The sequence below is a fragment of the Neospora caninum genome, chromosome III, assembly GCF_000208865.1.
Source record: "Neospora caninum Liverpool complete genome, chromosome III".
Classification (NCBI taxonomy): Eukaryota; Apicomplexa; class Conoidasida; order Eucoccidiorida; family Sarcocystidae; genus Neospora; species Neospora caninum.
This window is the reverse complement of record NC_018388.1, coordinates 383,475-410,576: the sequence shown is the minus strand read 5'-3', so window position 1 is coordinate 410,576 and position 27,102 is coordinate 383,475. Positions and strand designations below refer to the sequence as shown.

At 53.9% G+C, this 27,102-nt stretch overlaps 3 protein-coding genes across 3 annotated transcripts; 2 read left to right on the top strand and 1 right to left on the bottom strand.

Moving 5' to 3' along the window:
* Positions 1-2,940: 2,940 nt before the first annotated feature.
* Positions 2,941-8,139, top strand: NCLIV_007380 (conserved hypothetical protein; the record flags this gene model as incomplete). Its single annotated transcript, XM_003880249.1, has 1 exon — positions 2,941-8,139. The coding sequence occupies one exon, from the start codon at positions 2,941-2,943 to the stop codon at positions 8,137-8,139; it is 5,199 nt and encodes a 1,732-aa protein (XP_003880298.1).
* Positions 8,140-9,404: 1,265 nt separating this feature from the next.
* Positions 9,405-12,833, bottom strand: NCLIV_007370 (ribosomal protein L1, related; the record flags this gene model as incomplete). Its single annotated transcript, XM_003880248.1, has 6 exons — positions 9,405-9,547; positions 9,877-10,024; positions 10,425-10,588; positions 11,121-11,227; positions 11,994-12,064; positions 12,678-12,833. The coding sequence occupies 6 exons, from the start codon at positions 12,831-12,833 to the stop codon at positions 9,405-9,407; spliced, it is 789 nt and encodes a 262-aa protein (XP_003880297.1).
* A 3,259-nt stretch (positions 12,834-16,092) lies between these two features.
* On the top strand, positions 16,093-17,052 carry NCLIV_007360 (conserved hypothetical protein; the record flags this gene model as incomplete). Its single annotated transcript, XM_003880247.1, has 1 exon — positions 16,093-17,052. The coding sequence occupies one exon, from the start codon at positions 16,093-16,095 to the stop codon at positions 17,050-17,052; it is 960 nt and encodes a 319-aa protein (XP_003880296.1).
* Between the last annotated feature and the right edge of the window lie 10,050 nt (positions 17,053-27,102).

Here is a 27,102-nt window from a genome sequence, read left to right as displayed (position 1 = left end):
GCCGGGGGGAGTAACCCGTTTGTCAAAAGGGGGGGAAGAGGACACAAAAAGCTGCGGGCGACGGTTCCAGGCAAGTATCAGAAAAAGAAAAGCACGCAGTTCCAGTTCTCCAGTGCTCCCCTCGAAGTGCAGCGGGAATACGGCCACGTCCAGGCGAGCGCTTCTCCGATTTTTCCTCCCAGCAGCGAGGCAAGAATTGACGCGGACGATTTCTCAGACACGAGCGGGAAACCAGGGAAATCCCTGAAGGTTGGAGAGCGGGGTAATTGCGGAAAAACGCGCACGGACGATGGACGGCGTTTCCTTCAAGTGCACGTGCCGGAGCAGCCTCCCGCTCGTACGAAGCGAGGGACGCGTTCCAAGAATAAAGGCAAGCGCTTGAGGAGCAAGACGGAAAACACTTGATTTCCCACACTTGCTATTCCAGAAAAGAGGAGAAAACTGAGGGGGGCGACTCGCGGCACACTTCCCAAACGGGGACAATTCACCGAAAGGCGCTAAACAACGGTGGGAGTCGGGCAATTTCCCTCCAGCAGGTGATTGCGAGGAAGCGAGACACTGTCCAAATCGACCCGGGCCGGGCACGTCTAAGTCGACCCCCGCTGACGTTGGGGCCTAAGAATAGTAGCCACGTAGGGGCCAGAAAAAACAAAGGGGAAGGAAACACTGGCTGCACACGGGAGAGAGAAATCCCCAACCCCGCCAGAGATTTATAGGGCAAGTCTACACGAACGAAAGCGACGGAGCATTCAGGCACGTACACTGCGGCGTTGTCGAGATATATTCCTAGAGTAGAAAAGCACGATGAAAGCAGAAATGCACTGGAAACCAGCGAGTAAAGCCGAAGAAAGAAACACAGACGCGTCAGTTAACCCGAAGCTTACCACATGGGAGCAACGTACCGTTGGGAGCGTTACAGCACACGCAGCATTGAGCGAAGGGGGGAGAGAGGCGCACAGGGAAAAGCGTCCGCTCAGCTGTCATCCATACGAGAGCTGCAAAACTGGCGGTGCTGTGTGTACCCCTTGGGTTGTCTTCCTTTCCGGGCCACAGAGCTTATTGTCCAATCTCGTCGTCCTTCCGACGCAACTTTTTCCATTCCAAGGCTGTCTAAATGCCAGGGAAAAAGGAAAAGGAACGATGGCAACCGCGACCTACGTGCGCGAAGATTAGATGATTGAACCACCAGATCTCGACCCGGAAGGGCGGGCCGTTTTTCGCAGCACCCAGCGAAGTCCCCTTAGTCCGACCGAAACCTGTTTTTACTCGGTCAGGCGAAACTGGCGCAGATCATATCGTTTACGCGTCGTTCCCCCCCTTCTTCCGCCGATATTTCCTAGTCAGAAAAAACATTAAAAGTCTGCGCAAACACGGAGGGGGTTTGCGCCTCGATATTTTGCTGACTCGCGGATTTTCCCCGCCCTAACAGACTGCGTTGCTACCAGCCCTGCCACACACACACACAAACACAGAGTCGTCCCCCTCTTTGCACACTTGAGAAAATCAGTCTTCCCCAACTCGAACGGATTTCTCCTTCTTGTGCAAACAAAAGGGGCTTCAAAACTCCACGCCCCCACGACGCCTCGCTGCCAACAAAGACCTCTGCACACAAACCCGCAACACAGTCTCCTCAGGCAGGACACGCGACACCCCTTAGCCTGTAAGACAGCCCAGCCTCATGTTCATCGTACGCACACGAAGCAGCACGACGAGACGGGTGTTTCGCCATTCAAAAGGCGTGTACAACAGTGGCAACTCAAGAGCAGGCAGGTTGTCTGGGAACCCCGACAGGTAGATGAAAGGTGGAAGCAACTAGGCACTGGCAGTTTCATTGACGTCGAGCGCGCCCTGAGGCGTCCAGCCTCTCTTAGAGGTGAAGGCTCCAGCTTTAACATCTGCGGTCCGCCTTGTTCCATATTTTGCCGTTACGGATTATTCTTCCGAGATGAACGAGGTTCGGCTTTCCTCAGTCAGCCCACGAAGTTTTAACCATCCGAAAGCCGAGCGGAGAGGTGTGCTGCCAAGACGCGAAAACTCACCCAGAACGCCGCGCCCTCAAGAACGCCAGACAGCGAGCGCGCATGCACGTCGCGGTGCGAGACCCAGCTTTTCGCCAGCGTATTTGCTTGACTTCTTTGCTTCCTTTTTCTTCCCAACAGGGGGCGTGATGCTCTTCACGTAGGGCTATCCTCGCTGTTCTTCCATCAGTTCTTTTCTTCTCACCCGGCTCGGTCCGCAGGCCGAGTCGCATCCGGTGTGTATGTACAGCTGGCACCTCTGCACAACACCCAAGACATCGCATTCGAATCCCAGGCGTTATTTGTTGTTGTGCATCGTTCCCTGTTCCTTCCTTACCATTTCTTTCCTTCCTTCATCTGATGGAGTTCGAATACACCTAGTCCAAATGCCCAACTGGTCCATACGGAAGAGTCGGGAAACACGGGCAACTGGAGCGGTGGATCCCCTAACGGTCACTCAAAGCAAGCCTGCAGGACAGGACTGCCATCCAAGGTCTCTGACGGTTTTTTTTCAGGAACTGGCCAGCTCTTTCATCCGAGTTTCGTTCACCGGTTTCTCTCCTCCTAGCTTGTCGTCTCCTGTAACGTCGCTTTTGCTCGCTTCCCGTAGTCCTGCCATGCGTTTTGTCTTGGCGCCTCCGTGTCCCCGTGACCTGGGTTCGTTGCTCCCTTATCCTCAGTCCTGCTCCTTCTCGTCTGCTGCGGTTCATTGAGAGAAGGGGGGAGGGAAAGGAAGGCGATCTCTCGCACATCCTAGGATGCTGTCAGTCAGGCGCTCATTGAAGTCTGGAGCCCTTACTCTGCGAGTAGATCTGCAGAAAATCTAAATTCCACATATTTTCGCGGTCGAGCACAGCACCCACCTTACGCCGTCGCATGCATACGGTGCAGGCTGCATCTTTTCTTTCTCCCCTGTGCCGTCATGGCCAGTGCGGCTTTTGTCTCTCCCTCCCCTGATTCGCTCTCTGCCCCAGTCGCCGGCTCGCCCTCTCTCTTCTCTGCGTCCAAAGTGCCGAAGAACGAAGGCACCGGTTCGTCCGATTCTCTTTACGTTGAGGAGGACGACATTCCACAGAAGAACGAAGAAGAAAGGGGACGGGGCATTCTCGTTCTTGCCTCTCATGACGCTGTGCGGGTGGTGGCCGCGAGTTGTCAAGAGAACTCCGACCTTTCCCCACCTCCCTGCCTCGCGCTGTCTCCTTCATTTCAGATTGCCTCTCTCCATACCCGAAACGAAGAGAATGACAAACTGTTTTTCCGTGGTGGTCAGTGTGAAGAAGGAGAGGAAGATGGTATGAATGTTCCAACTCAGCTCATTCCGTTCCATACCCCGCGATGTGCGAGAAACCTTCGTCCGGGAGGGCAGGAAGAAGACACTCCAGACACCCGACTAGGGTGTACAGACAGCAGCCGAGAAGGCACTCCGAACGTCGCGTGCGTCAGAAACGCGACGGCGCTACGTGCAGGCTCGCCACATTGTACTCCGAAAAGCAGGCCAAGTCCGCCAGGGGGAAAGCTGTTGCCTCCGGAAGAAACAGAAAGAGTTAGCTTTGAGAGCGAGTGCAGAAGCCACGAGAAGGCAGCAACCCCTGAAGAAAGCAGTCCCGTTATCTCGTCGTCAAGCAGCGGCTCAGAGTCGTTTCGCGGGCGTTCGCATGTCACCGGCAGCGGGCCGCGAGGAGAGGAAGAAGATGCGAAAAGCTGGGAGGCATCTGCCCGCCCAGAAGGTCTGAAACCCAACGGCGACGGCACACAAGACGATGCAGAGGTAGAGGAGAATGAAAGGGCGCGTTCGCCCTCTGCGGCTGTTCAGGAACGAGGGCGGCAGCTCGGTTTCTCTTCTTCATCCTGTGAAGAGTCGAGCAGAGCACGCGTTCCGAGGTGCGTTTCTCGTCGACAGGAAGGGGGGGCGAGAAGACATAGCTGCATTCAGACATCTTCTCTTCCTTCTGCTTCGGAGACGGAGCCGCCAGATATCACCTTCAGGGCACGTCGCCAGCAGGCAAAGAACGGAGACGGCTTCCACGAGGGATCCAAAGCAAGAGCGTGCCGAGCAAAGAGAGCGAAAAGAACCGGAAAGAAGACAGGAGAAAGTGGACGGAAAGGGGGTATCTGCTGGGAGAGGGAGAGCTGTGCGCAGGCAGATGGAAGCCACGGCAAAGCAGACGAGACGAACGTGGAAGGCGCGACCGAAGAACAGTGCAGACGGTTCGACCAGCAAGACGAGCACGACGGTGATGCTTCGCAGTCCTGGGAAGATCTCGGTCTTCTTCACACCGCCGCCGTGTCTCTTGAAAGAGGTGCGAAGTCACTCCTCACTCTTCTATCCCAGCAGCGAAAGCAGATACGCGCCCTGACGCGGCAGGTCCGCACGATGTCGCGAGCTCAACTTCTTCAACAAGGGGAACTTGCGACTCTTCGGAACGAGCACGAGACGCTTCTCTGCCTTCTCTCGAAGAGTCCTTGCTTCCCGCATCTGACGCATCAGGGAACAGCGTGGCCTTCCGCGGTTCTCCTTCACGCCTCCGCCGCTGCCAGCGAATGCGCGAGCGCTGCGACGTGTACGAATTCGCCACGGAAAGCCAGAGAACGGGCTTCTCGGCCGTCTTCTTCTCCCACTTCTTCTCCATGTCTCTGTTGTTCCACTTGCTACGCTGATGCTTGCTCGCCGCCCTTCTCTTCTGATGCGGCGAAGTCTTCCACTTCCGCTCTGCCTGCGTCTTCCGCTTCTATCCCTCATGCGTCGTCCCCGCTCTGTCGCCAAGTATCCTCGTCCCCCTGTCCTTTTCCTTCCTTCGAGCCCATGTCTACTTCGGCACTTCTCACATCTCTGCCCGTACCTTCCAGTTTATCGTCCTCCTCCTCTCTTCAGTTCTCCTCGTCCTCTTCTTCCTCGTCCTCTTCTTCCTCGTCCTCTTCTTCCTCGTCCTCTTCTTCCTCGTCCTCTTCTTCCTCGTCCTCTTCTTCCTCGTCTTCCTCTGCTTACTCGTCCTCTTCTTCCTCGACCTCTTCTTCCTCGACCTCTTCTTCCTCGACCTCTTCTTCCTCGACCTCTTCTTCCTCGTCTTCCTCTTCTTCCTCGTCTTCCTCTTCTGCCTCGTCTTCCTCTTCTGCCTCGTCTTCCTCTTCTGTCTGTTTGGTGGCTGCTTGGATTGCTGCCGAGGAAGTACCCTGGGGTAGCGGGGCCTTTTCGGCGGGGGATCTGGCCCAGACTTGCCGGTGCGGGGACGGTGCGACAGAAGGGAGAAGACGCGAGGCACTGTGTTCTTCCTTGCTCTGTCGCCGGTTTGACCAGCTCCCCGAGCACGATCTGCATGCGCTAGACCGTCGCGGTCAATACGAAGCGCCGGAGGTCGAGCGATCAGTTCCAGAGCGTCGTGGTGAGGCTCGACTCCCAGGCGACGAGGAAGACGAAGGCTTTCGAAGGAAGTCAGAAGAAACAAATCAGATGGAAATAAGTTGTGACGCCAGCGAAACACCCGGGGAAGAAAACAAGGAGAACCTGGATTTCCACGGCGGCAATATCAGCAAATGGAGTCACCAAAGATCGAGCGTGGAAGACCCTGGGGCACAAGAGTGTCGCGAAAGCATCCACAGGCGAAGAGAAACCTCGCATCCTGTCCGCGTTTCTTTCTCCCGATCTGCCGCGGCTTCGCAGCCCCCCCAGGAGTGTCCCCCGCCGCCGGGCGCCGTCTCCTCGGCGTCTCCCGCTCAGGCTCCTCCCTCTTCGTCTTGGTCAGCTCGTCCTTCTTCCTCTCTCGGCTGCCGGCAAGATCAGGCTCCTCCCGTGTCGCCTGCAGAACCAGGCGAGAGTCGAAAAAGAGCGCGTGCGCTCCCACCGTGCAGCCTCGGACCGAGCTCTCCGCGGGGGTCTCCGGATGTCCTAGCAGAGAAAAAGGGCGGCGTCCCTTGTGAGCGCGAGCGGAGAACAGATGAAGGCGGGGCAGAAGCAGCTGAAAGAGGCGAATGCAACGGAGACAGACGCGAGTCTTGTTTCGAAGCGGATAAGTTGCGCAAAAGGCGGTCGTGGAGAGAGGAGCGCAGGGCTGCAGCGGGGGACGCAGTGCGCGGCGTCAAAAAACGCAGGAAAGAAGCTCCTGCTGCAAGAGAGGGAGGCACAGAAGGAGGCCAAAGCTGGAGAGAAGGAGAGACAGATCGAGGCCGAGCGCAAGAAGGGAAGCCTAGCAACGCATGCCGGTTGCTAAATTCGTCTCGCCACTCAATCGAGTGTGTGTCGGCTCCAGATGCCCACGGATCTCCACTGCTGAGTCTGGGAGAAGAAACGCGAAACGCCAAGTGTCGCTTTGCTGTCGATCCTGGAGAGAGCCGAAGCGAAGGAGCGCCTCCTTCGACAACCTCCCTGGGTCGTATCTTGGAGAAAAGCGACAGAGCTGGACGAGGTCTAAGAGGGGCGAAGGCCCCTCGAGCGTACCGGGAGGGACATCTGGAGGGCCGGATTCGAGACAGCCAGAAAGGCGAGAGTCTGCAGGATCTCCTGGAGGGAGAGGCCGAGCAGTCGAGAGAATCTTGCAGGGGTGGGCGGCGCCTCGGCTGGAGCGCCGGAATCACCCAGACGGCGGCAGGCGACAGCCGCCGTCTGGGTGATTCGAGTCGGCAGGTGGAGACGCGCGACCAGAGCCGCCAGCGCTTCACAGGGGCGGAGATAGGGGGCGACAGGCCAGCGCTTAGCAAAAATGAAGAGGGGAAGGAAGAGGAAGAAGCGAGGGCCGAACCCCAGAGAAGCGCCAGCGGAGTCCTGCCGGCCGTGACAGTCTCCAGAAGCGAAGAGCGAAGCGGCGCGTCGATTCGCAGCCTCTCGCGAGGGACGTTTGTGTTGGCGCCTTCGCGGGACTGTAGTTCTGTCGACGCAGAACTCCAAGGGGAAAGACCAGTTCCAGGTGATAGGGGCACAGCTTTGGCCTGCCGGTCTCGAAGCTCGGCGCACGCGTCCACAGACAAACGCCTCGCGTGTCCGCGCGAGAAAGCGGGCACCGTGAGGTGCTCTGCTGTCGTCTCCCTGCAAGCGAGACAGCGCGACTGGGAATCTCTCCCCAGAGTGCGTTTGGTGGCGCCCCAGCGCAGTCTTCGGCGGCTGATGCCCGGGGCGGACTGCTCCCAGTGCGAGCGATTCTATTCGCTGCTTCAGGCGGAAGTCCCCAGTCCCTCTCAGTCAGAGGCTGCAAAAGAGGAAGAGCGAGCGGAAGAAGGACAGCACGGAGCCGCGGCGCACGACGCAGGCAGGCAGATTGGGAGCGCGGGGTGCCACCGTCAAACGGAGAAAAGGAGGCCCGATGCGGATGTTTGTGGGGAGTTGGGTTCTCACTGGCGACCGGACCGTGCTTCTCACACGTGCCCCGGCGCCGCAGCTGAAGCGGGGAAAGCCCAGAGCAGACGCGCAAGTCTCCCTGAGGGATCGAGACACACTGCCACACGGGCCGACGGCCGGAAGGTGCCTCTCTTCCCCGGCACGTCTCTCCCTCAGAACGGAAGTCCTCCAGGGAGAGACAGGGAGCACGTCTCTGCGGAGGCGGCGAGTTGGTCCGCCTCGCTTTCTTCTTCGCGCCTGCACTCACTCTCCCGTGTTGCCAGAGGCCCAGCTGCGGCGCGCTGGGGGCAGGGGCCTGAGAAGAGAGGAGAGCCAAGAGACGAAGAAGGAAACGAGGGTGCGAGAGGGGCTGCGGCGTGCGGGGTGCCCGGGGAACTGGCCAAAGACGGAAAACGGTCTCTTTTTTCTCCTCCCCCAGGCGACCAGAGAAGGAGGGGAGAAGTCGGCGAGGAAAGAAGAGAGAGCGCAGAACCGGGTGTGGAAAGCAGCAGTCGAGACAGCAAGAGAGCCGGAGAAAGAGGAAAACGAAGAGGGGACGGCACACCCAGGGGCGGGGACGTAGAGGGGAGGAGCAAAGAAAAGGTGGAGGCAAGAAAGAGTGGAGAAACAGACGAGAAGAAACAGAGAGAAAAAGGGAGAAGGTGGCAAGTGTGTGCGGGTCTCAATCGCGACTTGCTTCGTGCTTCGAAGCACCGGTACTTTGCGCCTCCACCAAGTACGCCTACAGGTTTCTGGGATTTTAGTACGTTCTCTTCGCCCGTTCGGGCAAGGGACTCACACGGCGACCTCGAGTAGAAGTGGAGCCGAGGGTGGGAGAGGATCGACAGAAAAGCGAATACACGAAGGAGTGCAGGGGGCGCTCGCTTCTGTAGTCTGGAAGCCTGCCGTCTCTTGAATCGAGCGGGCGTGGACTGGTCTCCCTTACAGAAGCCCCTAAGACGCTAGAAAAGTGAACATGGCAGTTTCTGTAGGGTTTTTCTTGTTCTCGTGCCACGGCGCACCCATTCGGTTTTTGAAGCCCCCTGTGGAAGCGAGATGCATCCAGTTCGCCAGCGAGTTAGACAGTGCTAGGCTTCCACTCTCATGTTTGTCGGTGGCCGCGCGATTTTCGAACTTCTTCGCCGTGGTTGTGCATGCAGAACAAAACACTTCCGACTACAATGTAACGATCGTGTTGCCCTACGCCCTGTCGTTTGTCTCTGTCACGCTGTTTCTCTCCCTCGTGTCGCGCGTCGGTCCTCAGCTAGAGAAGACGCTATCTGTCTGGAGGGTTTCCTCTCCAGCCCGTTCGATGCGCTGGCGATGAAGAGAAGAAAAAGACCAGAGATGTGAGTCGTCTCTCCTGGACGAACAGGCCCAGAGACGAAACACGGGAATGTCTCCTGGCCTTCGGCTGCCAAGGAGACAAGCGACAGGGAGGGGTGCACAGACCTGAGCGTCACGACCTCCCTGCTGCGCGAGGGCCGAGAAGGCGAATCAGACCATCGTCTCTAAGCGCCGGCATACAGGCGGCAAAAACTTGAAGGCCCCACGTTTCGGGCAACGAGGAATTTAGGTTCACCATGAGGCTGTTCCTTCGCATGCACATGTGCAAAGCGCCTTCCTCGACTGGACGGCGGTGCCCACCTCTCAGCTGCGGACCTCAGACGGCGGCCAGGGCGACAGAAGTCGAGCGCAAACGCGCGACGCAGGGGGTCGAGTGCGATGCAGGAATGTCCATGGAAGGTCAGCAGATGTAGGCTTCGTTCGCAAACGCCAGCACCAGACGGAATGGCACAGGCAGATAGCCAACAGTGCACGCTGACGCAGGCGGTCGCACATGAATGCACCGACACGCACGCATGCAGCCCTACATATACACATATATGTACGTATCTGTATATATATATATATATATATGTGTGTAGAGATAGTACTATATATAATAGGTGTGTCTGCGACTTAGCATCGAGATGGAAAGATGGATGGGTCGGGGAGGTGGTGTCGCGGATGGTGTGCGTGTAGGATGGGGTTGCGCCCCATCGTGTTCGCGGACGCGTCACGGCACTCTTCTCCGCACGTCAACGGTAGTAGCCCACGGAGGCCGGAAGGAGCTGGGCAGGATCCATTTGAATCGCGGGGGTGCCTTGAGCCCAGAGTGCGCCTGCGACGATGAAGGCATCTGCGCTGGCCTTCTGTTGGCGCGCTCGGTTTCTAGCCAGCTCTGAACAAAGCAAACAGCTCGACAGGAGACGCCAGTGGCGCGATAGAGCCAGGCAGGATTTGCACAAGAGACGCAGGCCACCGACGCTGTGCACCGCGCGATGGAGAGAGGCGACGGCGCAGGACGAGACGGACGACAGAACGTTGAAAGCGAAAAGGAGAGGAAGCAGAGAGGCGGCACACGTCGGAAGCCGCAGGAGGCCGTCGGGGGAAAACGGGCACGGAGACGACAGGCTTCACAAGCACCGAGTGACGAGCCAGAACCGCCGAGGCAAACGAACTAAAGACTCAAGAGACACCTGCAGACAAGGTATAAAGACGCCTCGATACCTGGTATCGCCGGCAGAAGATTCTTCTCCATGAGCAGCCGCCGTCTCCTCTCAACAAAGTGGAGAGGAGGCCAAACGAACGACCGCGCAAACGCCTGCGTTGCTTCGTCCTGCCGCGTTCCACTCGAGCGCGGTCGCGCCTTCAGCACCTGCGAGAACAGAACCGTGCAGCCGACACACAGGTCTTTGCCGAGGACAGAAGGAAACGATCAAGTGGGGGGCGCGCACAGGGAACGGCCCCCGCAAAGAGTGAAACTCGGAGGCCGATAAAAGAGGCAGAAAGAGCGACTGAGAGAGGCACGCACGGCAGAGCTTAAGAGAGAAGCTAACGCGGCATGGGAACTCCCTGTGGCTGCCGTTTTCTCCCTTCTCTGGCTCGCTTGTTCTCTCCACCCTCTCGTCTCTTCTTGATCTCGGTCTCTGCGACGGGTACGCACGCTAAGGCCCTCGAGGCGTCCCTTCCTGTCACCGGGATTTTCATCGGGGCAAAGCTCCTGAGCGCGGAAGGCATCGGGCTTCACCGTGCGTCTGTCTCCTCTGCAGGCTCACCTCTTTTACGACGCATTTGATGTTCTCGAGCAGTTGAGACGCCTCGAAATCTTGTCGCCCGACGACGACTCGAACCTCCCCGGAGTCGCCTTCCGCGCGGAACTCAACCGCCTCCCCTTGCTTGACAGCCCGGACGGCCTCAGAGAGATTCGTCACGACAGTGCCTAGACGCGCCGAGGACACAAAACTCCACAACAGAGTTGGTGCCTCTGAACACACACTTCGCAGCTCGAAAGCTGCAGAGTCGATGCATGCAGAGGCTTCGAAGGGCATGTCGAGAGCGCATCAACTCAGTGACGAAACTCTCTGCTGTCTGCAAGCGAACAGCGCATGCGTGCTTGTCTGCGTATGCACAGATGTAAGGACGGCTTTCGATCCCCTTATTTATCCTGCAGTGTATACGGTATTTAATGCATGTATCACGACGATGCACCTGAAGCGTAGCGCCTCCTTGGTAGGCGTCCTGTGTTTGTGCGCCTCCCTGTCGATCCATATAAGAATAGATCAAAAGACGCGCCTCAGAATAGAAAGCACGCTGAAGAGAGAGGCGCGCGGAAGATACCAGAGGAAGACGTTTGCCAGATGGGTTTGGATCACTAGAGAATCTTCGGCTTTATGAACGAACGAAAGAGCTCGCAAGGAGGCACGTGTGTATGAAAAAGGGGCACAAAAGCGGCACGCGTCATTGGAGCATACCGGATTTCGGCGAAGGCATCAGTTTTCGAGGACCGAGGACGCGGGCGACCTTCAGGAGCTTCGGCATGACACTCGCGACGGCCAACGTTTTGTCGAAGCCGACCCATCTGCAAAAGGGCAGAGAGTCAAACGGGAAACAGATGTCGGCACAGAGTTCCAGGAAATCTCCGTCACTCGCGAGAATTCATAACTCGTGATTCGCGAGACTTCAGAAATAGTCCTATTTCAGAGACGATCACTCGCCTCGACGTCGTCCGTGCGTATTCCGCAGGGGGCACCCCAGTTAGCTGAGCATACATAGAGATGCATGCGTTTATATACGCGCACTGACACAAAATGGCATACGCCATCACACAGATACAGACGCATAGTTGGTGGTCAGAACCACCCCGATTTAACCAGTCAGCGAGGCGCTCCTGTCGCCCAAAGGGGGGACCGGGTCTCCACGCTCGCAGAGACCCGGCGGGTCATTCGAGAAGATGTGTCGTCCCCTCGTGAGGATGGAGTCGACTGCCTCACAGCATGAACCGCACCGCACGGATTCAACTGGGCTTCTTCCCCCCTGGGCTGAGAAGTCTTCCTGGATTGAGTGCACCGCCAATCCCCCCAGGCGCCGGTCACGAGCTGCAGCTCGATCCTCTGTCCACGTCGATGCTGCAAAGCATTTGGGACATCTCCAAAGGAGTCTCGTGGCCCTGAGAACCGATCCCGCGATATCAGAAATCGTTCTGGTACGTGCTGCATCGCTCGAGCGCTGCCTGGTCTTGCAGCCGCCACCGGGCGGCTCTCCATTGTCCCAGGGCTTTCCGGATTCGGCACACGCCCCGTTCGATCGGAAGGCCTATGAGAGGGACTAAGGCGAAAGCGACTCACCCTTTCGCAATGCGAGGGAGCAAGGCGTCGACGCCCGCGTAGTCTGCTCCAAGCGCCAACATGGCGGGGGCCTGGAAAGTCGAGAAGCGCCAAGGCACAGAGTCAAACGGCAAACGTCGACAGAGGAACCAACAAGAATATTCTAGGGCTATGAGACCCCATCGCAATCCACGATGCTGAAAACCAGCTGCGCTGCAGACCGTAGCAGCTGCAATACGGGGGAAGTGTCCCGTGTCCGGGGAAAAAAGGGTGAGAAGAACGTTTCTACACAAACAGGTTGTAGGGATGAACTCACTGTGTGCGTCGTACCGCTATGCATCAACGGTCTAGCCTTGGGTGGACATCCGGCAAGTTTGACTCCAAAACGCAGCTGGACTGTGGCACAACGAAAGATACTGCTAGCGATAGCAGCTACCTAACCTGTCGTCGGCTAGTGTCTCAAGAAAAGAGTATCCCAAATTGGCGCCGTACTCTAGCTGGCAGCCGTCGCGGTTCTTCACAGCTATAAAGCAACGCCGGACTTCAGAAGGCCAGAGGCGAACAGGGACATACGCGTGCCCGGCTCAGTCTGTAGCGCGCGGTCTGAGGGTTCTCAGGTCTACGGAACTTGACGCGAGGACACTGCCTTGCTCGACGAGCATCTCGGCTACAAACCCCTTCAGGCTGAAATCGTGCGAGCCTTACTTCTTCGTCAGGGCAGAAGACGGCCAGTCGCACGTTGCTGCCAACCCCATGTTGAAGTGTACATACACCGCGAACACTTTCACGCTTCAGGTCTGCATTCACGTTCAACGTGAGGTAGACCAGAGAATCTTCACCAAAAGCTGTCGTCGGGGGCATGTGCGCGTCCCCTTGCCCGTCCTTCTTGGAGGCCTCTTCAAGAGTAAACGGAGCAGAGATGGATCCGAGAGGTCCTGCGCCCTCAGCTGCTAAAAGAGGGTCGTAGCCTGTTTCTGAAATTCTCTTTGGCGTGGGAGGCAGGAAGGCCTGAAAAATGCGTACTGCATGGAACGGTGAAAGTCGAAGAGCTTGCGAACTGCATTGTTCGTCAGCTGTCAGGGAATCTGAAGAGAGTGAAAGGGATGAGGCATCGAGAGCTGCTGACGCAAACAGAGGCGGCGGGGTCGCTAGGGCATGCTTGCTCTTCGGATTCCGTGGACTCCGGAAAGGAATGTAGCGTTTCGCGCGTAGAGACAAAGCCAAGAAACTCGAGGACGGAGAGAACAGCGTTGAGGCACTCTGTGCTCCTTCGCAAGAGGGGAGACCCGAACCAGAAGCGTGTGCGAGAGAAGAGAAAAGCCTTGCCCCGGCGTCTCGACACACATGCGCAGAGGGCGAGCGTGTGTCGCGCCACCCACAAGAAGGTCGGTCAGAAAAAGGAGGGAACAACGATCCAGGACAGGCGTGCAATGAAGAAGACAGGGAAGGACGCGGAGGGGGCCTTAGAGAGCGCTGTCTGTCGTTCAGTGCATCCATCCCTGTGCTCTTTCGAAGCCAAGACGGCCAAACCGAATCTTGCGTCCGACCACCGTCGGCCTTGACGGATAAATCCAGCCGCCTCACGGAATCGGCCTTCTCCGTCCTCCTCAGGCACCTGCCTCGAAGGACCACACGCACGATTTCACTCTTATAGTCATCGTAAGCTACAGGGGAAAGCCGTAGGTCAGAAGACGGCGCAGTTGAGAACTGTCGGAGAGGCGGGGACCGTGTCCAACGTGCAGGAAAACGCGGAGCCCGCCAAGCGACAGCCTGCTGAACCTCCGAAACCACGGAGCTGGGCAAAGCCCCACATGCCACAGAGGAAAACATTTGGTTTTCAATGGATCCCAGTGAGCGAAGCGCAAGAAGCAAGTCGCGGCTCAGAGTGGGGATGGTCTCCAACTCATGACCCTGGAAGGCCTCAGGGGGCCCCTACAGACACATGATATTTCCCGGAAGGCTCCGCTTCAGAAAGGTCTCATCGTCGCCTATCTCCAGAGCGCCGTCGTGGCGGTCCTGCTTCTACTACGCCCCGCCACAAGATCCGCTTTTTTGGAGTATAAAAAGCCGTCAATGTTGGCCTTTCTCCCAGTTATCTACACGCGAGACTCGGGAAGTGGCAACAATGGTGGCACGGCATTTTCCTAGCAGAAGCCCGGAGTCTGAGAAGGAATAACGCTGTCCATTCAGTGCCCTGTTGTTTTCGTACACACATGAAACCGCGCTGAGATAGAGAACGAGCAAGAGTCAGAATCTTTACGAGAAACAAGGTAAAGGAGTTTCTTTAGGAGAGATCGGATCCCATTGTTGAGTGTGCGGCCAAAGCCGTGCATGTGCACGCACGTCTGCATCTATATTTGGTTCATCGAGCACTGAAAAAGGAAAGCGCTGGAGAATTCTGATCCGTTTCAAAGGCGGCATTTGAAACATGGTGAAATGTTACGTAATGTCGTAGGCAATCGTAAGGGTTGTGAATTTTGCAAATGCTGCGAAGCCTGTCTGATTCATCGCCATCGAACGAGAGTTTCCAACATCGCATGCAGCCCCCAGTCATGTAGACGACGCTCAGCGAGGACATCGCCAAGCCGGCCGTTCTGGGTAATAAAATGCGCAGTCGCGATTCTGTGCCTTCCTAGTCATCCCCCCAGGTAGAAGAAATTCATTCCGGTGAAGTAACATACTTAATTTCAGCAGCGTACCGCGAAGAACCAATCTGTTTTCCTGTACCATTCTTTTTGCGAGCAACACGTCCCAGGAGTAGTCGTCCAACCTGGTTGTACGGCAGGTGGGTCTAGTCGACTCTATGTGCTCAGACACCACCTTGGTTTTCCCCGTTTGAACTCCCGGGGGATTAAGGCTCTTCCGCACGCTCGGCGCCTTCGCTTGCAGACTAAGGTGCACAAAGGAAAGGTCTTTTCTTCTGTATATAATGGGTGTACATGTTGAATTCTTGCCAGGTGCTGTTAGCCGAGGCTTACCCCGTCGGTAAGGGCTAAAGATTATCATTTCCAAAAGTTCGTCACAACTAACATTTTGACACGGTCGGCAACACAACGGGCTAGGGAGCCCAGTGTTTTTTTTTTAGCTTAACATGGATGTTGTAAATCTCAACTTTTTAGCTGTCTTGCCACTCAACTTATTCACACGATCTCTCACAAGCTCCTACTGGCACACGGCGGAGGGAGACTCTAAATATTTTTTCTTCGCTTTGGAGGCGAGAACCCTTCTGAGCATTTCACCTCTTTCTCGAGAAGCCCCCTGGAAACCTCGTCGTTCACCCCGTCGTCGTGTCCGCCATTGCTTCATTTGACAACACTGCGCTGCTTCTCAAACTCACTTCGATACCAGCTCTCGAGTTGTTATCTCGTTGACCCTAGAAAAAGGCTGTAATCCAATGCAGTCGGCAACCAAAAGTGCCGTCGATCAGCCCTCGGAGAAGTCGAGAGGGGGTCGCAGTGAATCACCGGCGGCATACTTGAGACGCCTGAAAGATGTGCGATATGTAATAGATAAACTGAGAGCAAACCGCACCAGGTTTCTCGTCGCAGCCGCGCATCGCCGGCAACGTCAACTGGGTAGCTTTGCCTCAAAGGAAGTGGTCTGTTCCTCCACCGAGAGAAATGGCTGCGACGCTCACTCGACACCTCGGCTCTTGGACGAGAACCAAAATGAATTACCCGAGGCTGAACAAAGTCAGGAAAGGCGGTTGTCTGAAGACAAGGTTGAGTATACTCTTTTTCATACTTCCCTTCTACTAGGCGTGCAGAGCGGAAGCAACCTGGAAGACATTTCTGGACGCCGCCAGAAATGGACTCAAGATGGGTCAAGCCCGCTGGGTACCCACGCTGGTCTTAAAATTGGGTGCGGGGGGATGTCTGAAGTGAAAGAGTCTCTGCCAACTTCCATGGTTACACACCGTGGTGATGATCTGGACACGTATCTAGCAGAGCTTCTTGTTCCCCTTCTCCATGACGGTTTGGTGGCTCTTTGTAGGGTTGTCGAGTTACTGATTGCAGACACAGACAAAAAAAGACTGGGAAATGAATACCACAAGCGTTTCAACCCTCTCTGCTGGTTAGGGCAGTACCTCCTCCGCCATCACCCAGAACATCCCCCGCAAATGCATCGTCAACCTGGAAATGAAGATAATGCGGTTGCTGGTGAAGTCAAAACTTCCCCCGCGACGCAACGCAAACATCAACGAGGTGTCTGTCTTCAGCAGAGGCTGAACTGCAGATTTGCACCATTTTACGAGCTCGTGAAAGACATTGTGGATGACGAGAGGGCGCGGCGGGACTTTCTTCTCCGCGAAGAGGAAGTCAAGCATGTGTTTGAGGCTTACCGTCAAGAAAAGGCGCGTCGGGAACACGATGAAGACGGTGGCTGGAACGGAGATGGAAAACAGCCAACGGACGCCTCGATGCTGTTCAACAAGCGATATGAGGGAGATTGCCGCAGAAACAGTGGTACAATGCAGCTCGATGGAGATGTGACGGCGTCGTCCAGAAACCGCCTGCTCTCGGTCACTAACCAGGATGGAATCGGGAGTGTTGATTTCGAAGAATATTTGCTACCGGACGGTTCCAATGATGGCTCGGCTGCCGAGAGGCGTCGAAGCCGGGAGTATTGCCCAATCATGGTCGAAGACATTCAAGAGCTGCTTGATCGTCTGGATGCTTTCTGGGAAATGGGAGGACGCATGATACAACAGTTCCAGGAGAGTTCTCCTCCCCTCGTTGCCACAGAAAACGCCGACATAATTTCGTACATCTTACCGCAGCAACAAGCCGAATTGGTTATTCTGGATGCTGACGACGTCCAAGCGGGAGAATTTTGGTTTTTCTTGAAAAACTACACTGAGGTGCAAACATGGATTAGACGAGAGCTCTACAACAAACGGAAACAGGAGATACAGGTACAACCCGAGTCGAAAGTGAGGCGTGCTCTTGTAGAGGGCCTCATGAGACGCAATATGATAGTCGTAGAAAAGCAAAACGATGGTGACGAGGAACAAGACGCTGAGTTAACCGAGCAGCAAAGGATCGCGAACAGCCGAATGCAGGCCTCGGCCTATGCTTGAGTGATAACGACTTCGGCTTCCTCTTGAGCTCTAAGCTTCCGTGTATTGCTCACCCCACTCTCCACTATCCCGAGCCTCTCCCGGCACTATCCGACCCCCAAGCCGGCTTTGAGCCATTCTCGCCTGAAACCTCTACACCTCCCCAGATCTGGGGGCAGTATTTCCTCGTATCAGCACAACAGCCTGGGTTCCTACATAGAACTGTTGTTGTTTTTGCAAATTGCAAGCTGTCCGAGCGAACTTTGATGTCTTGACCGATGTGTTGGGTGCGTGAAAGACCCACGAAGTTGTGGTCATCCTCAAAATCTCCTCTGTTATCACCTTTTTTCAAACCACCTTGAGTTCCTCCCGGATAGCAGCTGCCTGCAGTCACGCCGTTTTGAAATGTTTCCAGTACCAACCAATGACATCCGTTGCGACTGGGACACTTGCTTCGGGCTACCACCACCACTGTGTCAAAAACTCCACAGCAAACTGGAGGTTGTGCAATCTGGCACATCCCAAGGGGGGGTCTGTGCGCGTTGCCACTCCGGAAAGATATACAAGAGTGGGGTCTTACCTGGTGCGTTATAGTGCCACGTTCTGTGATACCTTTCTCCCGATTGCAGCAGCGTGCATGAAGACATGGCATTCATCATATACGCCATCGACCAACTTTCGGACCGACACATTGTCTGTACTGGGAATGCTGATCGGTGGGAACTTTCACGACGGCAGGCACATACAGAGGGTGTCGTTGTAGAAGCCAGTAAAATAGTCGTGTAGATTGGTTCTCGAATGTGTAGGCAGATCCTTCCTGTGACAGGCAGCCGTCTGGCAGTACTTTCCATCTATGGCATTCGCGCCAGCTCAAACACCACATCGTGGCCGTCTTGCAGCACAAGAAACAGACAGTGTCGGTGTCGAAACCCCGCTGGCGGAGCCCTACAGCGCTGAAGTCGGCGCACCTGCAGCAAATCGCTTGTGAGTGTACACGGGAGGTGCAGATGATCAACTAATCAGCTACGTGGTGCATGCGGCAACTACACCTAATGCAGTCCAACCTAGCACTGGTACCCCTTCCACGGTCTATCACGTCCTGTACCGAAAGGTCTGGACAGCTATCACGGCAAGCACAGATAGGTATCCTTGCATCAGCTTTGGTGGAGTCCAACGAAATTTGGAGTCTCGGCCTCGTACCAACCGAAAGGCTCTGGTCTGCGAAACCGGGTGGAACGCGGACACAAGCAGGAGGTGTCCTGCTGCTAGCGTCAGAGGCGGCATTTGTACAACCAGAGCGACATGACACAAAGCTCCTGCCCTCGTTCATGGAAAAGTGGAGTGTACGTGAGCAGAAGCTCATTAAATGAGATCAAGGAAATACCTTGTAACTGAATATGACGCGGATCCATAAGTCTGCATTACAGTTACGAAGCATCATGTTTCCATGATGGGAGATGTCAGGACTTTTGCCTTTCCGTGTTCCATGGCGTGGTAGGGATGAGAGGCACGTGCGATTTCAATGTCTGTAAAGACGTGTCCCTCGAGGTACAACACGCTGTCAGCTCTACAACGTAACCGTTATCCTTTTGTTCATCAGAGCCCACCGCACATGACACACGAACGCACCAGAAGGCTGGTTCCGATGCAGCGTTACTTCGATGGAAATATATCGCCCCACAACACGAAGGAGCATATTCTGCCTCTCTCTTGCCCCCAACCCGCAAGAACTCCTTTAATTCGAACGGTTGAAACAGGGCGTCGCTCCCACGTTCGTTCCTTGCATCTTGGCGAAACTCCATGGCCATGTATGACGAAGGTGCGGCGCTTCTAGGGCCCCGAACTCCCTGCGGCTGCAGCCACGAACTCGGTTAATGATTTGTTAGCATCATGTGTATTGGCTTCTGGCAGAGACCTGCGATATCAACTTCGTTCCTTATTTTCAGGGCTTGCCGCGATTGCTTGCCGGGATCTTCAGAGCCGTTTTCTTGTTACATCCGCGGTTGATTCTTACCCCTGCCACCGGTGAAAAGGATACCGCCGATTTCTGACCTCCCGAGACACCATCAAGGTTTTCCGAAGGGGACGACGGCAGAGGCTCACTTCGGTTCGCGCATGTCTCGCCCCGAATGCTGAGTTGTGTAATATCTCACAACCAGAAGGGGGTGGCAAAAAGGCTTGTCCAGGCATCAACGGGTTTTTAATTGTGGACTTAAAGTGATCAGAGCAGCCTCGTCCTTGGAGACTAATTCTGTCCCTTGGCTCCTTCCAACTGGGCAGGGGGGGTAACAATGTCATTCAGGATACGGCCACTGTACGGCATCGTACTCCGTACGGCTCCCCCTAAGGAAGAAAGCTCGGCGCTCTTCCCACTGCGGTGGGATCAACTGAACTCTGCCTGCGTGCTTCTCCAATGCCCTCACTCCCACAGTGAGGTCGGGACTGCTGATTATCACATTTTCCCTCCTTGGCTCTATTTATTAAGTTACAATATACCCCGATAAAGTCCGCATTCGCTCCTGCGCTATCTTCAACTATTACGACGCGCGACCAGGCCGTCGATGCGTGAGGAAGTTCGGAAGCTTCCTGATTGCTGTATGGTCTGGGACGTACTTCGTGCGGCGTTCAAATGCTTCTGCACATTTTTTTCTGTAAACATTAGACGTATCAGCATCTGTCCGTGAGCTGGGCGCGTGTAGTTTGCAGCGGGTTTACTCTAACTCATTTTCATCCGTTCTCCCACTGTCGCCTCGTGCTTCGATGCCATTGCAGGAAGTGGGGGGAAAACAAGGCACATGTGGAGACTCGTGATGCTCTGCCCCAACACTCGGCATCCGGTCACCAGTGCATGGCGCTTCTGCTGAAGAGGCGTAATGTGACGCCCGAGACACCATCGCCTCTTTGATGACTGCCACGTGCGTATCGCCTGACGCTCTCGGCAGGACATTCTCTGGCTGGCCACCGCACGTCTGGGTCGATACCGAAGCCGCAGAGCCTGCAGCGCTCTCTGAAGCCTTGCTGTTGGGATGTACTTTGCTTTCTGGTGATGCACTGGGCCGGATATCTCTGAAAGTTATCGCTTTCCGCGGGGCAGCCTCCGATGCTCCGTTGGTACAGTGAGCCTTGTTTGGGGTGCGCTTCGAGTGGGACAACTCCATCAGGAGGTAGATGTAGTGGCCTGCTGAATTGCAGCTCACAACGGCTGAATTTGTCGACAAGCACATGTAAGACACCGCGAAACTGGTGCTGACACGAGTTACAAGGATCCGTCCTCATTTCATGCCATGCGTCTTATCCCTCGGCTTTGTTGGATTCGAAATGCCATACCACCGGAGATAATTGGGAAAAGTGTCTCAGGGGACCAGCCAAAGGTATAACCTGAAAGAAGGTCATGTCTTGCACGAGCGGCGGGCCTCCAGATGGGTGGCCGTGCCACTCGAAGTCTGCCGTCCCCCCCTCCTTTGGTTGCTCGCGTTATTTCCCCAGTGTCGCTTTTCTGAAACCCCTTCGCTGCTTCTCTCTACCTTGCCCCTCTACCAACCTCTGTGTTTTACACACATGAATTCGATTTCACTGCCCGGCAGCTCACCCTAGGTGTTCGACACCCTCTCCGTTTGCAGTTCGAAGAAGTGAACGAAAAGATAAGCCGCCAAGGGGAGGGAAAGTAGAAGTCATTGCTGGTGTAGGACAGCACGGACTTTCGGACAAAGTACAATGGCCGGGTACTTTGTCCTGGCTTATGAAGAACAAGGCCGGAAAGGCAACCTGTCTCGCGGGCTTCAATAGTGTACGGAAGAATTTTGCAACTGTGTGAACGACGGCATCGGAGAGTTCAAGGCATACATGTTAGAAAAACGAGTTGGCCGAGGCCACGGTGTCTGTATCGATCTCGTGGGGCCATCATACATCGAACTATCGTACCTGTAGACGAGCCAGGAGAGCAGGACGTCCCACGGTGGAGGACGTTTTTACACACGCGTCTGTCCAACCGGCTTGAAATGCATGGACTAACACTTATAGGGGAAGACGCTTGAGAGAAGACGGCACCTGCTGAAGCTGAGGAAGGCCGTGAGGCAAGAGAGAGCGGATCAGGTGGTCGAGGCTGACGTGGATTTTCTTGCCGGGGGCTTACGGCAAGGCCACCTGCAGGGAAGTAGCACTTCGACCTTCTTGTATCATGCTTCGTCACCCGAAATCGCGCATTCAGCCGCCAAACTTCAATACGGGAGAAGGACACTGCTACGGAATCACTGCACGATACGACTGCCGATCATTGTAGGTTTTGAGGAACAGTTTTGCAACGGTGAGTACTATATGAAGGCACCGAATGGGTGGACACAGCCTGCGTTTTATGATGGCCAATCTGTCATGCGCCCATGAAAATGGAAAATCACGGCATCCAATGCGAAGACACTAGTACGGTTTGCACCTTTGCCCATACCACAAATGGGTTTATCTCGGCTTCCTCCAAGGCGTTGCCACTAATCTGCCGCAGACGTCAATTACGCTTACCTGACACTGCGCTCACAGGTTGGTTCCTTGCGGAAGAGATGGAACGGGCAGAGTGGAAGTACTGCGGCCTGAAGGTGAGGAAAGAAACAGTGTCCTATAAGTGACTAAATGACGTTTACGGCGGTGCGGATGCTCGAAGATAAAGAAAATGAGAGTGGACCGTTGCAGAAGGACGTCTCGCCATAATGAATGAGTGTGACCTAAAGCTATCGTTGGTTTGCACATGAGGCAAATACGTATCAAGTTCTTTTATTACTGTTACCATGGCTTCCGATGATTCACTATTTCGCAGATCACTTCAACTTCTTACGCCGTTGAGTTCGAATTACTGATGTTTTCGCTAATCTGAACATGGAACCGTGTTACTAAAAAGACCTTTGGTAACAGATTGCCTCCGACACTCGAGGTGGTTTTTCGACGAGGCACGCTACTGCCTCATCACGCTGCATCAACGGTGAAACAGACGCTGCGTCAACAACTCACTTCTGCTGTGCTGCATAAGTGAATGGTGTAGGTCACATCACACAACAAAAGTGGGGATACCACTGTTGCTGTTGTAGAGTGACAGTAAAATTAGCATCCTGGTATTGGCAGCTTCGCTGCCTAACCTCCTTAAACAGGGCATACTTGTGTGAATCCGCGAATATCTTTGGGTTGACCGGCCGGCTCACAGAGACCGCCTCTGCAATTGTTGTGTTTGAGATTCTGAGATGAGGCGCAAAGCTCATAAACGATCGTCTCGTGGAACCGCCCGTTTTGTACATCTCATCTCGCGTATACCCTGTTAATGCCACTCCACAGTAATTGCGTAATACACAATGCACTTATCGAGCCTGTAGTAGGCCAAAACACTGCGTCTTGCCCCGAATGGACCGCTTTCGGCCTTCAGTTATGTCATTAGCACCGAAACCTGTTCCACGTTCCAATGGTGGCCCCTGCATAAGCTGCTGCTACCCATCTCTTCGAGCTCTTTCTCACGAGACTGGACCGACCCGAGACTATCCTGGTGATATGTCATCCTTTGAAGAAAGACAGCATACTCTATGCAAGGCAGCAGCTCTATCGTGGCAAGAGCCACAAGCCGAGACAACTGCAGTGGGAACCGTGGACGACCGCGCCCAAACATCGATGCTACGACATTGCCTGCTGCCAACCAGCATCAGCTGTCGGGCACAGTAAAACGACGACTTTGGCAAGAAGCAAGTCATGGTAACATTTGTTGCTGAATAACACCAGCAAGTCGTATGAAAAGCACGCTGGTATGACAAAACAAGAAGAGGCAGTACACTAAACGCAACGTTGTCGTATATGTACGATGATAGCTGAAAATGGACCCTCCAGTTCGGTCTCCCCGTGTAGCTGAGAAAGGGCTACGGCGTGAGCCTTCATTGCCTATAACTATAAAATATTATTTTCAGTAGCAAGTGAGGCAATAATCGCTTGTGGCGGTTTTCTTTTACCTGTCCGAATGCGCCAGTTGGCCTCCAGCAGCGTGTCTTTTCTTGCCCCGAAACTCATGGTGAAGAAAGCTGGCTTATTCTTTAGAAGAACATTTAGGATATACCGCTGTTAAATTTAGAGCGGAGCCAAGTATGCGGTGGCACTTCAGCCTAGGTTGCACACAAAAGAAATATCTTGCACCCGGTGTAACGCGAAAACGGCCGCGAAGTTTCAAGAGAGCTATTTTTTGTTGTGTCTCTGGTGTGCATCGATTCAGAAGCGGCGCATCTTACCGCATGCAGCGACAGCGAATTAGCGAGTTGACAACGAAAAGAGGCCCACGTATTCACCAAGTCTAACATGAACCTGCGGCTTAACAAAGTGACCCCGTTTTCATTTTTGGATGCTTTTAGAATTCTGTAAAAAACAGAAGGGAAAGGGATGCACAGGCTAGTGGTACACGGACAGCATTTCCAGTCTCCTGCCTTTTCAACCGGCCTCAGACACCGCATTAAAGGTACCAACACTCTTTAAACGGAGGCAAACCAGAGCTAGAATCATAGATTGGCCGCCGAAGATCGCCCTGCAAGAATACATAGGTAGAGTTTGAGAGCCTACACCGACACCAGGTAAGATTAGATTATGTACTTCTGGATGTCCGAAGAACCAGAATAGATGTTGGTATAATACACTATCTCCTGAGTGCATCCAATCATAGAATTCTGTAGTTACATGTAAATTGAATAGAATCGTATGTCTTTTTCAGCTGCCTTTCGCTAGCAGAGAATACAGTCATGCGGGAAGCCATAGAGCCCCTTTGCCCTATTTTCACCCTCACATCCCCTGAATAGCCAGTTCTTGGCTTCGAAAATGTACTAAAATGCGGCCCTCAGCGAAACTGGGTTATCAGCGGAGCTGTGCGAAAAAAGCACCACAAGACGGTGGGACGACCAGTTGGTATTTTTCCGATTGGAAAGTCTCACTTTATCTTCCCGGATTCCCTGATTGTCCAGCGGCTTTTTATGGTGGCAGATGCGAAGCGACAACACGACGCCAAGGATGAAAGAAGCCTGTCACCGCCTACGGAAACGCCTTGGTGGGCCTGATTCCACTCGGGTGTCCGACTCACATGCACGCGTACTAATGGGCCAACACAGCGAGTCACTGCGGCTGCCACCCGGCGATTCAAAAAAGATGTTATTTAGTTAACCGTGCAGAGTCGACTATACCTTCTCTGGGGAACGTATGCGTTCGTGGTTTCCAATCGATTACCAGTAAAAAAGTTCTATGATTATGATTCTCTTGGTGCACAAGTGGGGTCCGATAATCGGTTTTCAATAATATCCGACTTTATTCGTGAAGAACTATAGATGAAACCGCAATGATATTCGAGCCAGCAGAGCAACACGTCGATCAGAAGTAACGTAGTTTCACAAAAAAAAACTCAGACATGCCTTGTGTTGCATATCCAATCGTCTCTGCGTAATGCATCCTTCCGCCCCTGTTCCCGGGGGGGCACGCTTTCCGTCATTCTTGTTCGTTTTGTCATTGTTCATTGGTTATAGAACGTAAGAAACATAGTAATGAACATAGGAAAACTGTGATATAAGTTCACGCTTACTCCATCACCATTGCTTTTGCTGCGCATGTGTTAGGAAAAACAAAATCAATTTAACTATTTTCAAAGCGTTTATTATAACTCTATTGACGCATCACATCTGCCATATTTACTGGTGATTCGTAGGCTAATGTTGTTCGACACGACAAAATTACAACTTTCTGTCAGCAAAACTCATCGCTAAATTTCATGAGGTCGACCACCTAACACTTCCGATTCTTTGATCCGTGCAAGAAATGATGGTGGAAACTTCACATGCGTGCCGTTTGCCTCCGCCACCTTCACTAGCAGCGGCAAGAAATGAATCCAGAGCGAACAGGGTTACCAGCCCGATGGACACGCAGCGCTATGAGACACACAGACAGTAACGCAGGTAAGGAAAGTGTGTGACTTCATATATACTGTAGGCTCTATGTTTTCGAGTTTCTCCGCCAAATTCGCTCCACATTTCGGCTCTGAATGCAATTGCATGCTGTGGAATGGTTTATATTCGACGGCGTTACGGTTCAGCTGTGCGTTTATTTCCCGGTACCACAAAAAAATGCTGAGGAGCTCGGACGCTGTCTTTTCCTGCGGCTTGCGATAGAAAATTACACCTTCGCTGCAGAAACAAAAAGGCAGCTCTTCGCTTGCCATTAGCAACTCGTGCTTTTAATTGTTTGATACAGAAGGCTGTCCTAGTAGGAAGAACTACCAGAATGCAATATATGTGAGCCGGAGATTTTCATGTTCCTACAAGACGCCCCGATGCATGCATCTCACTTGAAAGTAGCTGCACTCCGTTGCGGATTCTGGGTGAAGAGGCGCTGATTCCGGCGTGCGAAAGACCTTGGTTCACTGCCGCCAAATACATGAACTCTGTTCCATCTTGATAGCAAGACTACGATCGAGAAGATACATACTCAGGGTCTCCCTTATTAGGAAGCGGGCGTATCAGGGATTTCAACGGCATCTGTTGTCTGTGTGATTCTGAACCGCCAATGACGAGAATGTCCACTAAATCGTACCAGGACGTGGTTACTTGTGAGCTGGATAACACCTGCTCCACTAAGATACGGAAAGACGGCTGTTTATACATCCTGCGATTATCGCAAAGCAACTGACGCAGGGCGGAGTAAACTACAACCAAACCTAGGTTACTCGTTACAAGCTGACTGTACATGGATACACAGACGGCGCAGCAGACTGCAATCCTTTCTATTTCACTCTAAGAGTCAAATAGTATCTACAGACTATCGTGGTTCGGGACCGGCCGTGCTTTTTGCGTTAACACTTATATGAGGGCCAGCAGAGAGGGATGGCGCGGGCGGCTGTAATACCTTGTTTCTCTATTCGTGTCCTGGAAGGGGGCTCGCGTAATGTGTCGGTAGTGAGACTGGGCTAACGTTACATCGAGTGCCTATCTAGAACAATAAGCCGTAACAAGCGGTACCCATCTTCAGTGACGTCTCGTGCATCTGTTTACTCCCAGAACCGCTGCACGAATGTGCCAAGTTTCGCCTCTATCGTGACGCCCCTTGATAGGCTGCCCTACTTTCCATCCCCTTTGGACTCTTAGTGCGTACATCAATCCGACAGCTGATATTACTCTGTGGCATAAACCTGGCCCCGGCTAAGGTCCACAACAACGATTTTTGTTGGTATTATAAAATCAACTCGGGTAGTACCTGTATGAGGACTAAGGGCCGCTCCCAGCAGCGACGCGGCTACTGCGTGGCAATGAGGGTCGACGATAAGTGAAAGAAATGACAACTTGCCATCGCAGTCAAGTGTATTTCACGTTTGGTCGACTACTCGGACCATGACCACTATTGAGCACCAACTGGACATAAAAAATCACATTGACCTGTCATACAAATGATCTTCGTTGCTTCTCACCTCCTCCAGAAACTGGCGCACCGCTGGAGGTTAGCTCGTCTGAGACAGTGAAGCCCAAGGCGAGGGCGCACAGAGAAAGGATAGACACAACATATCGCTTTTTGGAAAAACCTTCTCTGTCGTTCTATCGAGGAGACTGCCAAATAGCTGCTGCCAGTTCCTGCTGCAGTTTACCCCCACAACAATTCTGATCCACTCAATTGCGCATCTGGTCAGCAGTCACGGAGGGCTCCACGGCTCCTGTAGCGCGATCTCTTTTTTTCTGTTGCTGGTGCTCGAGCAGGGTTTGGATGAGTGGACAACTGACAGATGATGAAGCCTCACCGGGTCAGTTCGAAGAATTGTTGCATCACGGTTCTAACCAAATCATTTGATAGACATTTCATTCATATGCTGGAGTTCTTAGCTCTAGACATGAGATCTCTATGGAGCGTGTCCATGTACCACATGCGATCACTCCTACTGTTGCATGGAATCCCTGCTGATTCTCTACAGAGAGGCAAAATGTACTCCAGACGCTGTTGCGTCTCTTGCCATCGGCTAGGATGGCTACCGTGAACGGCACATGTGGAATCTGGAGGTTTTCTTTCTCCTTCTGTACAGTGTTGCAAAATACTCAATAT